General features: G+C 40.3%; 2 protein-coding genes and 1 long non-coding RNA gene across 5 annotated transcripts in view; 1 reads left to right on the top strand and 2 right to left on the bottom strand.

Moving 5' to 3' along the window:
* UBE4B (ubiquitination factor E4B) overlaps positions 1–4,215 on the bottom strand; it is a 42,199-nt gene extending 37,984 nt beyond the window's left edge. For all 3 annotated transcript variants that reach the window (XM_030017738.1, XM_030017739.1, XM_030017741.1), the window contains exon 1: positions 4,006–4,215. In XM_030017738.1, the coding sequence (XP_029873598.1) occupies positions 4,006–4,029 (24 nt within the window). In that variant the 5' untranslated portion in view covers positions 4,030–4,215. The remainder of the gene's footprint in view (positions 1–4,005) is intronic.
* Positions 4,216–4,696: 481 nt separating this feature from the next.
* LOC115343404 overlaps positions 4,697–12,763 on the top strand; it is a 14,939-nt gene continuing 6,872 nt past the window's right edge. The window contains exons 1-2 of the long non-coding RNA XR_003924112.2: positions 4,697–4,776; positions 7,884–7,955. This is a non-coding gene — a long non-coding RNA (uncharacterized LOC115343404). The remainder of the gene's footprint in view (positions 4,777–7,883; positions 7,956–12,763) is intronic.
* Positions 8,244–12,664, bottom strand: RBP7 (retinol binding protein 7). Its single transcript, XM_030019288.2, has 5 exons — positions 12,646–12,664; positions 11,823–11,902; positions 9,201–9,379; positions 8,831–8,932; positions 8,244–8,498 (listed from the first exon to the last, which is right to left on the bottom strand). The coding sequence occupies exons 2-5, from the start codon at positions 11,893–11,895 to the stop codon at positions 8,448–8,450; spliced, it is 405 nt and encodes a 134-aa protein (XP_029875148.1). The 5' UTR covers positions 11,896–11,902; positions 12,646–12,664; the 3' UTR covers positions 8,244–8,447.

The following is a 12,763-nucleotide window of genomic DNA, read 5'->3' as shown; positions in this document are numbered from 1 at the left end:
TTATTCTCAAATACAGTCAAACATTAGTTACTCAATCAAGGTCATATCCCTCACAAGGTATGATCTCCACAAAACTTCTCTTCATCATCTCCCAGTTTCAAGCAGATAATTGAGGCCACTTGTGCCACTCAGCATTCCTTCACCTACAGTGCTAGGCTAGATCAATGCCAAAGCTACATCAACACCAGCTGCAATCATCGCTGTTGAAATAGAAGGACACTAAGACAAACTTTCTGCCTTGTATTTGTCACTCTTAGTCCATCAACCACCCATGTTTCTTACGGACCAATCCCCCAGACTGTAACCTGCCCTGAAAAAAATTCTGGAAAGGGCATGGAACAACAAAATCTGCACAGACACCAAGCTGCTTTTACATAAGACATTGCAATTAAAACTAATACAAGATTTATCCCTACCCCTTTAAGGATGATAGGCAAATTATACTTATCTTCCTTACTGCTGAACAAATTAACATTAAAATATAAATAAACTCTGAATATTTTTTCCACTAAAAGAGACAGCTTTCACAACTGAGGATACATTTAGCAATTAACGGACCAGATTTTGTTCTTAGATACCCTGAGTTGCCATGTTCCTCTAAGTTAACTTAAATTATCACAGAAATCTCAGATTTGATCTGAAGATTAGAAAGTTTTAAATGAGAGAAAAAAGGGGAGAAACAAAGATATTATGCTAGAAAGGCAAAGCTGCAGGCTGAAAGAGAAGTTTGAGAATACAGCATAAAACTGGTGCACACACTCTATCCAGTTAAATCCCTTAAGACTAAAGGGAAGACTTAGACTAAGCGTGCCTTAAGACTAAACAGCATCAAGACAAGGGAAGATAGGCTTTATGCTCAGGGCACAACATGGGGACTCAGAAGACAGTAGCTTGTTTGCACAATACTAGGCACAAATGAGGCCCCAACCTGTTGCCTTCACATAGCACAAATAACATATGTTAGAATTGTGGGAGTTCAAAGTGACCTATTCTCATTTCAGACTGAATGACTCTCCAAATTACCGTGAAGAAACACATGGCTGAGTTTTTTAAAATACTTTCTTAGGAAAGTTTAGGGTACCTCAATAATACCCAATCCTTGATTTCAGCAATAAGTACTCGCAATCGTGACAAATGACAAAGCTGTTAGGTATCATTATATTACCTAACAGTGACAAGTTATTTGGTACTAATTACTACATAGGCTATGGAACAAACAATGCCCATCTTCCCTATAGAGCACAACTCCATAATATACAGTTTAAAATGTTAATAAAAAAAGAAAATCTAATCAGTTGAATGGAAAAAGCACATTGTTTTTTAATTAGAACAGTTTTTGCTGGACACATCTGGACTATGTCTTTGAATAGTAGTTTTCAGAAATACATTTTTGATCTTACTGGACTTAAAAGCTGTTAGCTGGAGACACTACAACAAACAATGTAAAAATAGCACCATGTTAAAGCCCGTTAACTGATTATTTAATTTTGCAGCAGACCAGTAAAGATATAACCAGGAAGACTGGTCCCTCAGGCTCATGCACTCTCAGTTAAAAAAAAAATTTTGTATCCACATCTGCTTTAGTGGCAACTGCTTAGTGAGGCTCTAAGGAAATTTTTTTATTCTACCATAACTGTAGAAGGGTTCCAAATCTGTACTATAAAGGGTAATTTGAATGGATAGCTTTATTTTTCTTGTATTCATTAGAATGTGTTAAATTGATTTAAGAAATGCTTCATTTTGTGGTGACACTGGTCATGTTCTATGCTCAGAAAACACTACTCTCAACTACTCAAAAATCATGTAGATGTTAAAAGATGCTAAGTTCACATCATTCTTTCTGACTTTATGCCACCTTTGGCTTGATTCTGTTTTTTTCTATGCAGTCCCTATTCCTATCTTGTGCTACCTATCACTTGTGCTAAAATTCACATGCTAAAAGGGAATTTTCTTTTCTCCCCTCCTGAAGATTTTAGTATGGTCTGGAGTGAATGACAACTTCTAGTGCTTCAACAAAGTAAACACTGAGAAAATTTCAGTGAGAGACATTGTTGATACCAGTGGAAAATATCTTCCTGAAACTAAAATATATCCTATACTCCCAAAGCCATTATCAATTGTATCTTCAAGTCACAATCTGTCAATGTTATACTTAATTATGGTTTGATACAAGAAGATAATCTAATCTACAAGAGGCTTGCAATTAATTTCAGCTTTATTTAAGTGGTTTTTTGCCTTCAGTCACTGCCAGAGAAAGTTTGAATCAGACAGAAGTCACATATAACATGTTTTAGAAGGCTATTTGACCATACAATCCACCTCTGATCTAGGGTCCACTGCGCCAAGTAACAGTAAAGTGGAGATGTGAAGGAATATTACAACAGACTTGGCTCCAACTTTACAACGAGGGATCCATTAACAATAAAAAGTGACAGCGTGACTCTCTTAAAATGATATAAGATTAAGTTTGTCTCAAGCAATCACCTAAAAGACCAGTCCACTTTAGTCCTGGCTGAACTGTACTGGAAAGACATCGAAAACCTTGAGTCACTTGAGACAAACATTTTGCCAGAAAAGGTAGATGAGTCCCTACTGGAGAACTCATTTTCTGCAGCCTCAGTTCCATGATGCAGTGGTTTTGATGATGTCAGTAATTTGCTGAAGCAGTGACACAAACAAGCTTACATAGGTTGAATAATTCTGAAATTAATCACAAAACACCTCATAATCGGATGCAGTTTAACAATCAGAAGAATTGCATGTAAACAAAGTACTCATGAAATACACCTATAAAATTTGAGATCCCTTTTCACAGTAGAAATTAACACTAGCATCCTATCCCACTCTCCCCAACATGGAAATTGTACTCTTTTTAATGCTTCCATAGAGTATGAGGACCTTCATCAAGTAAATAGCATGAAGTATTTCCTCCTAGTTCCTGCTGCAACACAGTAGGACTGCTCAATCATTATATACAACATAATCAAAAACATCTTAACTTTTTGGAATACAAATCTGAGTGACAACAGCAGCCACCTTGCTCTACAATCCTGCCGTAAGATATGGCACAGAACAAAAATAACTTCTTTTGATCCTCCCTGCAGTATAAATACAGCAATGAGCCTATGCTGCAGCTGGCCCAACACAATACACTTTGTATGTATACAATACACTTTAATGTGAAAATATTAAAGAGATGAGGGAAGATTTAAAGTTGTACATGATTTGAGCATTACATTGGGACAGTGGAAAACTCCCTATATCCTGATCAATACCGCGACAGGATTCATTTGAGAGTCCTCCAGTATATAAGCAAAACATAAGGCCTTACTGTATATTTAAAAAAAAAAATAAAAAGGAAAACACCACCCTTTAAAAGGAAGAAACAGTTCACATTATTCCACGTCAGATGCGTGTCAATCACAACATAACACGTATAACTCTTAAGTGAAAGAACAAGAGGTTGAATAAATTAAAAAAAAGTAAATCAAAGGAAGCATTGGAAAACTGGCAAGCCTGTTTCAAACTGTTTCAAGAAGAAATGATATTAAATACAAGATAACACACACACCTCCCTTGCTTCTCAGCAAAGAGTCTGTGAAAGCAAGATTTTAAGTGTTTTATGATGTTAAAAAGTAAGGGTTTTTTTAAAGTCACACACAGAGAACATAGAAAACGCCTAGTGTTGAACACAGAAAGGAGACATCCTCCAGACAAAGACTACCTGGCAGATGGGAGCAGAGAACAAACAATTAACCAGGAGAGAAGCAATTCAACCCCGTCGGCCAGCCAGGGGGTCGCAGGTCAGGGACAGCACGGAGAAACGGAGGAACACGAAAACCACTGAGCGCAGGCACCGGGCGAAGGCAGAGCGCCTCAGTAACGCTCCTTCCCACATCCAGGTTTCTCCTCGGGGTCAGGAAAAGGGCCCACGAACAGCCCCGGCGCCCTCTCCCCGCTGTGGGGCCCGCGCGCCCCCTCAGGCCCCGCGGCCCACAGACTCACCTCATCCGCGCTCAGCTCCTCCATCGCCTTCCTCTTAATGGTGAACGGAGGGAGGGCGCTTTCCTCCGCCCCGCCGAGGGGCAGTTCCGAGGAAGCGCTCTCCTGTCGCCTCTACCCCCCGGGGGCGCCTCACAAGGGCATCTCCGGGGCGGCCGCGCCGCGCCTCGCCCGCCGGCTGCCGGCCCCGCCGCCGCCGCCCCCGGCCCACCCGCTCCCTGCCGCCCGCCCGCCCGCGCCTCAGCTGCCGCCCCGCCCCGCCGCGGCCGAGGAGAAGCCGCCTCCCCCGGCTGCCCCAGCCCACCCGCGCCCCTCGGCCTCGGCCCCCGCCCGCGCCGCGGCCCCTGCCCCGCGCAGAGATTATTCATCAAAACAAGAGGGCGGCGGCGGCCATCTTGGGGCGGGATCACGTGAGACCGCCCGGCGCCGCGGAGGGAGCCGGGCATGCCGGGCCCCGCGTTGCGCAGACCAATGGCAGCGCCGGGAGGCGGGGCGCGGCGCGGCGGGGAGGGAGGGGGCGGGGCCGGGCACGGCGGCTCGTCGTGGCGGCGCGGGAGGGGCGGCCCGCGCGCGCCATGGCAACGGGGGCGAGGGCGGTGCTGAGGGGGGGGGCGGCCGTGAGGAGAGGGAGAGGGCCGGGGAAGGGGGCCCGGGACCGCGGGGAAGGCGGGCTGGGGAGCGGGTCGGTGAGGGCTGGGGAGCAGGGCGGGAAGGAGGCAGCTGCCCGCCGGCAGACGCGTCGCCGCTTGCCCGGAGGCGGGAGCAGCCCCGGAGGTATGGACGTCGGGGTGCAAGCTGGGGTTAGGCTACTGAAATCTTGCCGTTGTGGTGGGTCTGTACAGGCTCCGCTTCTTTAAGGTGTTAGCCCCCTTCTAAGTGACGAATACTACGGGCTTTTTGTCTAACTGTTACCGTCTGTGTAACGCATCGAGGGAAAACGAAGGCGCTAAGCCCTCAGTGAGTACTGGGCCTTAGCCTTTTCTAGGCGTGGTTTGAACCTGAGGTATTTTTTTCCATTCTAGTGTAAAAACACAAACTTTTCCACACCTAGTTCTTTCATTATACCGCAAAATGGTATTTTTGTGGAAGATACTCATCTTTTCCTGCTCTTTTTCCTCACCCCCGAAATTAAACTCAGCTAGAGAACAAAACAGCCAGGGTCTGTCTTGACTTCAAGTGAATTGGATGGTCATTTCCAGCTCTGCTTGTTTGATCAGTTATAATACATGTAGGTGAAAAAGAAAAGGGTTTTGAGAAGTTGCTGTTTTTGAAGAGAACAAAAAAAATGGGAGTTGCATCAGCAGATTTTTGCCCCAGGATGAACAGTCACTAATAATAATCTCTTAACTGACAGCTATGCGCAGTGCAGCGTAGTTTGACTCACCAAGTCAAAGAATCCCATAAAAGGGGGCAACAGGATGTTCTTAAGATGGAACCAAACTGGTCTGTATGAACAAAGGGATAGAATTAAGAGGTATTTCCATAAGCACTGCAAATAATTATAAAGCGAAAAAATAGATTAGATTTTTTTTTTTTTAATGCATGAGCCAGATACAGTATTTGGTCTTGTGTTTCAGTACACATCTTCCTTAACATACTATATTGATTTAAAGGTGTTTGACCAAAACCAATGTTTTTGATGACTTAACCAAGGTGCCCAGAATGGGAAACAAATTCTTTTGTAAATAATTGAATCATAATACATATTGCCGTTCTTTTTGTAGAACATATGTGTATTGTTACCTTTGATTTTTAGATTGTGTTTCATTTGGTGTTTCTTTTTGGTTTTGTTTTTTCCAGTGGAGTTGGGGCTATAATCCAAAGCACAGGCTTTTACATGATTTCACTTGCTGCTTTGTTCTTATGCTAAACTGTTGGTTTATTCCATATTATATAGTCATTGCACAGAAGAGTAGGCAAGAAAATTATTAGGAGACTACACACAAATTTATGTCTTAAAAGCTTTTGAGTAAAAATTAGTAACCTCAAAAGTACTTCTGATGATGTCAGGGAAGAGTTATGTGCTCTGTTTAAAAGTAGTCTGTATAAGTCTGTCACAAAGACCAACTTTTAGAAACAATAATAGCAAACTACATTCAGTGATACGACTCCTTACATTTTTATATATAACTTGTATAACTTTTTTTTTTAATATCATCATTAGAGAAAGTGGTTTAGAGACTGTGAATCCTGGCTGTTCTTTTGGTTTTCCATTGTCTGTTTTGATTGCAGAATCCAGAAGCCAACACATTTCTCTTCACCTATCTATGAAGTACTTCCACATACAGCTGGCATACCTTAAAATCATTATAATACACATGGCCAGCAGTTGCACTAAAAAAACCTCAGAGGCTGGTTGATGAAAAAGTTTCACCATCAAAGCAATAGTGTAAGATAATTGAAGTGGTCTGAAACACCTTTGAATAAAACCCTTCGAGTGCTTCTCTGGGGAGTTTTGTTCTTGTCCTTCAGTTCTATAGTTCAAGTGCGTATGTTCTTGGCAAAGGCTATCTTAATGTCGTCTTTTTTTTTTTTCTTCCCCCACTTCCAGAACATGTGACTGCTCCCTTCCTTTTTTCACCTTGCATTTCAAGATGTTTAATTTGTATTTTACGAAAGCATGTGAACTGGTTAGCATATAAATGAAATTAGAATAAGCAGTTTTGTCACTGTAGTAGCCTCTCTCATCCTCAAGATCTTCAAAGCATCCTCAAGTGAATTCTGTGTAGCATTACCTGGTTTCAAATCAGCAATTTGAAGTAGGAAGGTAGCAATAAGAAAAGCAATATCACTGCTAATAATAACTCTTCTATATTCCTAACAGTAAGGACTTCCTCATAGCAGCCTTACTAATGAATTATTATACTTATAGTCATGCAGGTTTCTAAGGTTGCATTCTTCCGATTTCTACTTGGAGTCTCTCTTTATACTAACAGAGTTCCTAAGGTCATCATTGCCTTTCTGTATTGCTTCTCGTGCATATCGTATTGGAGGGCACAGCTTAAAAGCTGTAGGGTTCGAGAGTATCTGCAATATTTAACACTTAAGATACTGCTTTGGAACCTCTTCAATTTAAAGATGCAATACGTTCCACAGGTGCCATCTAGTGGTGTAGCGAAGTCTGTGTGGCTGTTGCTGTATATTGCTGATCTATGTGACAGAATAGGTCTGCTGCATGAATTTGTTATTTGTATTAGAATAACATGGTAACAGGAATTTTATTTTCAAGTAAATGAAAACTACTCAGTTCCAGAAGGAAGGTACTGTCAGGCTCCACAGAATAAACACCTGGCATTTTACTGCTGGTCCCCCAAATTTCCCTAACTGTATAAAAAATACTAGTTCTTTTCTTCATATTTTGCAAACCAGCTTAAATTTACATAGGCCTCTAGTAATTATGGGTGGAGGGGTTCAATCTAACAAAAAGCCCTCCAGGCTTCAACAGATTTTGTCTGCCTGTGGTGGTAGCTTCAATAATCCTGAACTGACAAGAAGTATCAGAAAGGTGGTACTACTTATGTTTAAAAATGTCAGGAATTACTTTAGAATTCTTTTTTTTTTTTCATAGAAAGTAATTAAGTTACTAAGCTTAAGCTAGATTTAATCAAACTCCTCTCTTTCCACTAGTGAAAAGATCCCTGCAACGTTAGTGTTACCAACAATACGCAGCAACTCATTTCACATGTAGCTACCAAGTTGATCTGACCACTTAAATGTGTTTACATGAGGCAGAATAAAACCTACTTCTCTATGCAACATTACACAAGGTCAAAAAGAAAAACATTTAACCTAATGGAACAGGTGTATGCAAAAAAAATCTTAACTAAAGAAACATTGTTTTCACTCTGTATATGTGCTTATAGAGTTCAATTATTTTGCAGACTGGAATCTACATGGATTACTCAGACCTGTCTTCATTGTTCTGGGATTTGACCACAGGCTGGTTTCCTCTGGTAAGCTGAACTTAATTATTTTGAGAACAAAGCAGCTATGGCATAGTATAGGACCTTACACATTTAAGATACAAGCAAGTGGAGTTAACTACTAGTCTGCATCTTAAAGAGAAGCATTTTGAATAATAAATCTGTATCCTTTGTTGTCTGCTTCCTTTGTTGTTATCTTCACTTATCTTCTTCTTTTGATTTAGACTGTTAGCTAACTAGAGACCCAAGCCATAGCACTTATGTTTTGGGTTGTTTTTATTTCTTCCAAAAACACATTCAGAAGTCAGGTACTTAAGATTGGTTTGGTTTGGGGCATTTATTAGCAAAATTCAAATCTTTAACACTGGCAACAGCAGACTTATTTCCTGAGCCAGAAACATCAGACCATTTAAGTTAACAGGTACAAGAAATCAGTTCTTGTCCATACAGCCGTCACTGGACATGAGGATGCATAGTCTCCTGTATATAGCTGTCTCTCCATGTAGGAACCAGTACACATATTCAAGCTCTCTTGAAGACCTGTTTACATACTTGATTCTCACAACGAAGCTCCTACCAAAAAACAAACAAACAAGAGCATAGATGTATATAATAATCAAAGGAACTGCTTCTAAAAGTGACCACAGATCCTTTGCCATGACTGCTGACTGCCACTCTGCTGCCATGCTAATACGTTATGCTTAACATTCCGAATTTAACTATACAAGACAGTGAAACAATGAAGTTGTTCCAGCTAAACTAAAATCAAAGCAGCATGTGCTCCCTATGTACCATCCATTACAAATACTACAGAGCTAGAAGAAGACTTGTGCACACCATGACCACATTATAAAGCTTATTTTTGTCATATAGAGACAGAATTAGTAGAAATCTGAAGTAAATACCAGGTGGAGGTCATCTCCTTCAAGCCAGTGAGTCCAGCCTCTGTTCTTCTTCTCACCAGTCTGGACACAGACAAGTTTGTCATTTTCCCAGGTAACTAGGCTCTGTGGAAGAGGAAACAAAAAAGTGTTTCTGTATGTCTTTGTCTCAGTTCTGCAATATACTTGTAGACAATGTCCTTTTTTTCCTGGATAAAAGGGGACCTAAATATTACTCCTGAGGGAAAGTGAAACTCCTTGTCTGTAACTCAGGCTCCTACCTTTGCATTGCATTACAAATAGTATTCTTGAAACAGTTTCAGCTCAAGTAGCTGGATTGATCATGGCATCTTAATTTTGTCACGGCCTCTTGATTTCATGTATTCAGTCTTACCTTGCATTTTCTGTTATCCAGGCCTTTATTATCTTCTTCAAACTCTTCTCCAATTTTGAATTGAAGTGAATAATCTCTGAAGGTACTAGTGGTATGGATATAAAACGAATCGCCATCTTGTTTGATCACTTTCTGAGGCTTCAGCATTTTTGCTATCTTGCGTGTTGCAAAGTCAATACCTTGGACAGGAGGCAAAAAGGTCAGAGTTGTATTTATCACCAGCCATTCCGACAGCCAGGACTTACCTTTATTACTACCAGAAGCATTTCTTACATAGATTGACCTTACTGCCATGCAAGGTTTTGTTGTTTGGGTTTGGGGTTTTTTTGTTTAAAGCTGTATGTTACACAGATCAAGTCATGTTCTTGTACATTTTACTCTTTGGAAACCAGTTTACTCAATTGTTGCACAATTCCTGTGCAAGATTTCTAGGACTTTGAGTCAAAAGAGACCTTTTAGGAGTTGGGGAGAGTTGGTTTCCCCCACACAGACATGCCAAGCTTGGTCTCAGACTTACCCCCTGCTTAGCTAGAGGGAATAGTTAATGCCTATTCTCATCCTTTGTCAGAGGAAAGGCATTATGTGAACTAACAAGAAATCTTTGCACCCTGTACCTTAAATAGACTAAAATGAAGGGCAGTCCTAAAATGAATTACTCAGGCTTGTTTTCAGGACATGCCGCTTGCTATTAACACTTTTTAAATGCAACTAGAAAACATCGTACTTGTCAAAAGATTTCCTGGTTATCTCTAATGATCAGTCACCTTTAACAGAATCCTGATGTTCTTGGTAATATTGAGCTTAAAGCAGTGCTTCTAGAGCTTTTTCTATTTCTCTAGTGAATGTTTGTTTCTTTATAGGAACAGGCCGTCTATTTGGCAGGCAACTGAATTACACTGCATCCCAATAGCATGCTCAGAGTTACGTTTTCAGGAAGGTGGATGGGTAAAATGGGGGTCTGTGTATTAATTAATGTAGTTATTTTCATCACCTAGATTAAAACTGTCATTTTATAGGACCACTAGAAGTTTCTCACTTTATGCAGGCTGGGGTTGTGATCTTCTTGACAGGGTGTCTTCAGCTACCATGTGTTGAACCATATGGCTCATTATGCAGACTGTGTTTGAAGTGGGACTTCATTACTGTATGCATTACAGAAGTGCCAGAATCTGTCAGTCATGTTTTTACACAGTTACCAGTTTATTTTAGCATAGAGGGGTTTGAGTTCAGTACTGGTAACAGCTATACCCATTAAGCCTTAACATGATTATAAGAATGTAGAAATAGAAACTACTTACAAATCTATTCATTAGAGGTAGATAGTAAATTGAAGGAAGGGCTGGGCTTGCAATAGCTATGTCCTTATCCATAACCGTCTAGTTACTCAGCCGACTGGATATTAGCCTCCTTACTCTACTTAACCTGGCAGAAGAGTTTTTCATTCTAGCTCTACAATAGCTATTTCAGTCCTTGTTTTGTTCAGTATACTGGCAACCAAGCAGGAGTAATTAAAGATAGGTTGTAAATCATCAAAAGGATTCTTTGCCTTTACTTTTACTAACTTCGCCCAATTACATACAGAAAACAAATTGCATTTTTCACAAGGATTGTAGTTATATTTCATTAAAAAAAGCCCTTTACTTAGCTGGACAATGTTTATTATCAAGGAACTGACAGAATCTCTATTCCATTTGAAGACATTAACACATTAACTGTCTATTACTTAGTATTCAAACAAATTGTCATTATGGAAGCACCCTTTCTTTTTTTCCAATTGATAACACAGCAGGATTAGAAACAGAGAAGAGTTCTTGACCCATTTTAAAGATACCAACTAGACAATTTAAGTAGGTCACCCAGCTTAGACACAGCCAGAAATTGATTTTATTCTAGTTGTATATACAATAACCAACAAGGGACATTACTGGTCATCAGTTTACACAAGTCAAAAAAGCAGAACGGGTGGGGAAGGCAGGGAGAAGAGAAGGCTGTACACAAGGTTGCCTGCTGTCACAGTCTGTAATGAGCTTTGCACAAGAAAACTAATAAAGTACCAAGAACTTTCTTAGTTTCCCATTAAAGCACCATTAATCTCTCTCTATAAAAGATCTGAGCAAGGTAAGAGGTTAGCTTCAAGCACTCCAGAAAAGGGATGGTTAGAGAGGTTTATCAACAAGTCACAGTAATGAGAGAAGTATTTTGTAAGCTGTTTAAAGATAAATGACACTAAGCTAAACAACTGCCTGGAAGTGGCAAATACCCAAGTGCTTTTTTTTGTTACTTAACATTTAATTAACCCGAGACATAGGTTCTATAAGTTTGTGCTTAAAAGCAAGAGAAATTAAGTGGACAAGGCAAAGTCTTCCCTGTCTCTGATGAAAGCTATAAAAAAATTCTACTTTTAACAAGTATTAGGCTGAGAAATTCCTGAAGGCTGCAATGACACTTGGGTGACAGACTAAAGTATAGTTAATGCTGTCTGTTTATCAACAAACAAAGATCCTTCCATTGTTTTTCAGAGAAAAAAAAGCTTCAGCAATATCTAGGTTTTAAAGAGCTCAGAGTCTTAAAATTCAGGAGGACCCTTATGGGGGAAGGATAGAATCAACTATTTTCACCTACCTAAGGCCACCATATAACCTTCAAAGTTGTCATTGCTGATAAGGTTCCAGGTTCCACTGAAATCCACAGGCATTGCCAGACTGTGGAAGGAAGATGCAGTCAACCTCTGACCCAAAATAGTTTTCCAACCAGGCTTTATATAAGGAAGGCTGTGGGTGGGATTACATCGCAGAGCCTTTCCGATGGAGGGGAAGGGTACTATTGCTGAGCCAATAGGTGAGAGGGTATTTGTAGATCAGCTTCAGCTGCATTGGAGGGAAAAGTTCACAGTTTCTGAAATCTTTGTGTGGAGCAAATGTTAATAGTCCAAGAGTCACAATGCAAACCAAAAACTGGTTTAAACCCTTTGTGTCCATCTTGTATACTTTAAAGGGAATCATGGACAGATTTTGTCATTACTAAAATTCCCTGCATGTGTATTAGATCTGTGGCTTTATGATCTGAAATCTATGTACTTGCTGAAAAGGTGATCTACCCACTGTAAATACATGCTGTATTTGAACAGTAAGGGATTGACTGTTAAACTGTAGGTGTATCAGCAAATTTTTAAAGCCGTACCTATGACATAGTAATAGAGATAAGTATTATATCTTCTTGGTTTATGTCTGGAGTGAATAGTAGGCAGCATCGTTCTCTAGTGGTCATAATAGAAAAGTGAAAGACAAACCTTTTTTGTACATGTTATTCTCTGATGTGACTCTCGACACAGCTCTGCTGTGCCACAGTTCACGTGCTTGTGTTCTGGTTTCTTTAATGTTGTTAGTTATGTCCTACTTAAATGAACATACATATACCAAATTCTTTATTTTCTCAGATGCCTTACCAGCCAGAAAGTTTGTGTAGTAGTTAGGCATGAGACAGCAGATCCGGAGGCCTGAGCTCTGTTCAGTTCTGCAGCTCTGTGTTTATCAGTTTTCCTAGATGGGAAAGAGGACAAATAC

Source organism: Aquila chrysaetos, chromosome 6 (genome assembly GCF_900496995.4).
Source record: "Aquila chrysaetos chrysaetos chromosome 6, bAquChr1.4, whole genome shotgun sequence".
NCBI classification, from domain to species: domain Eukaryota; kingdom Metazoa; phylum Chordata; class Aves; order Accipitriformes; family Accipitridae; genus Aquila; species Aquila chrysaetos.
This window is presented reverse-complemented; position numbering and strand designations above follow the sequence as displayed.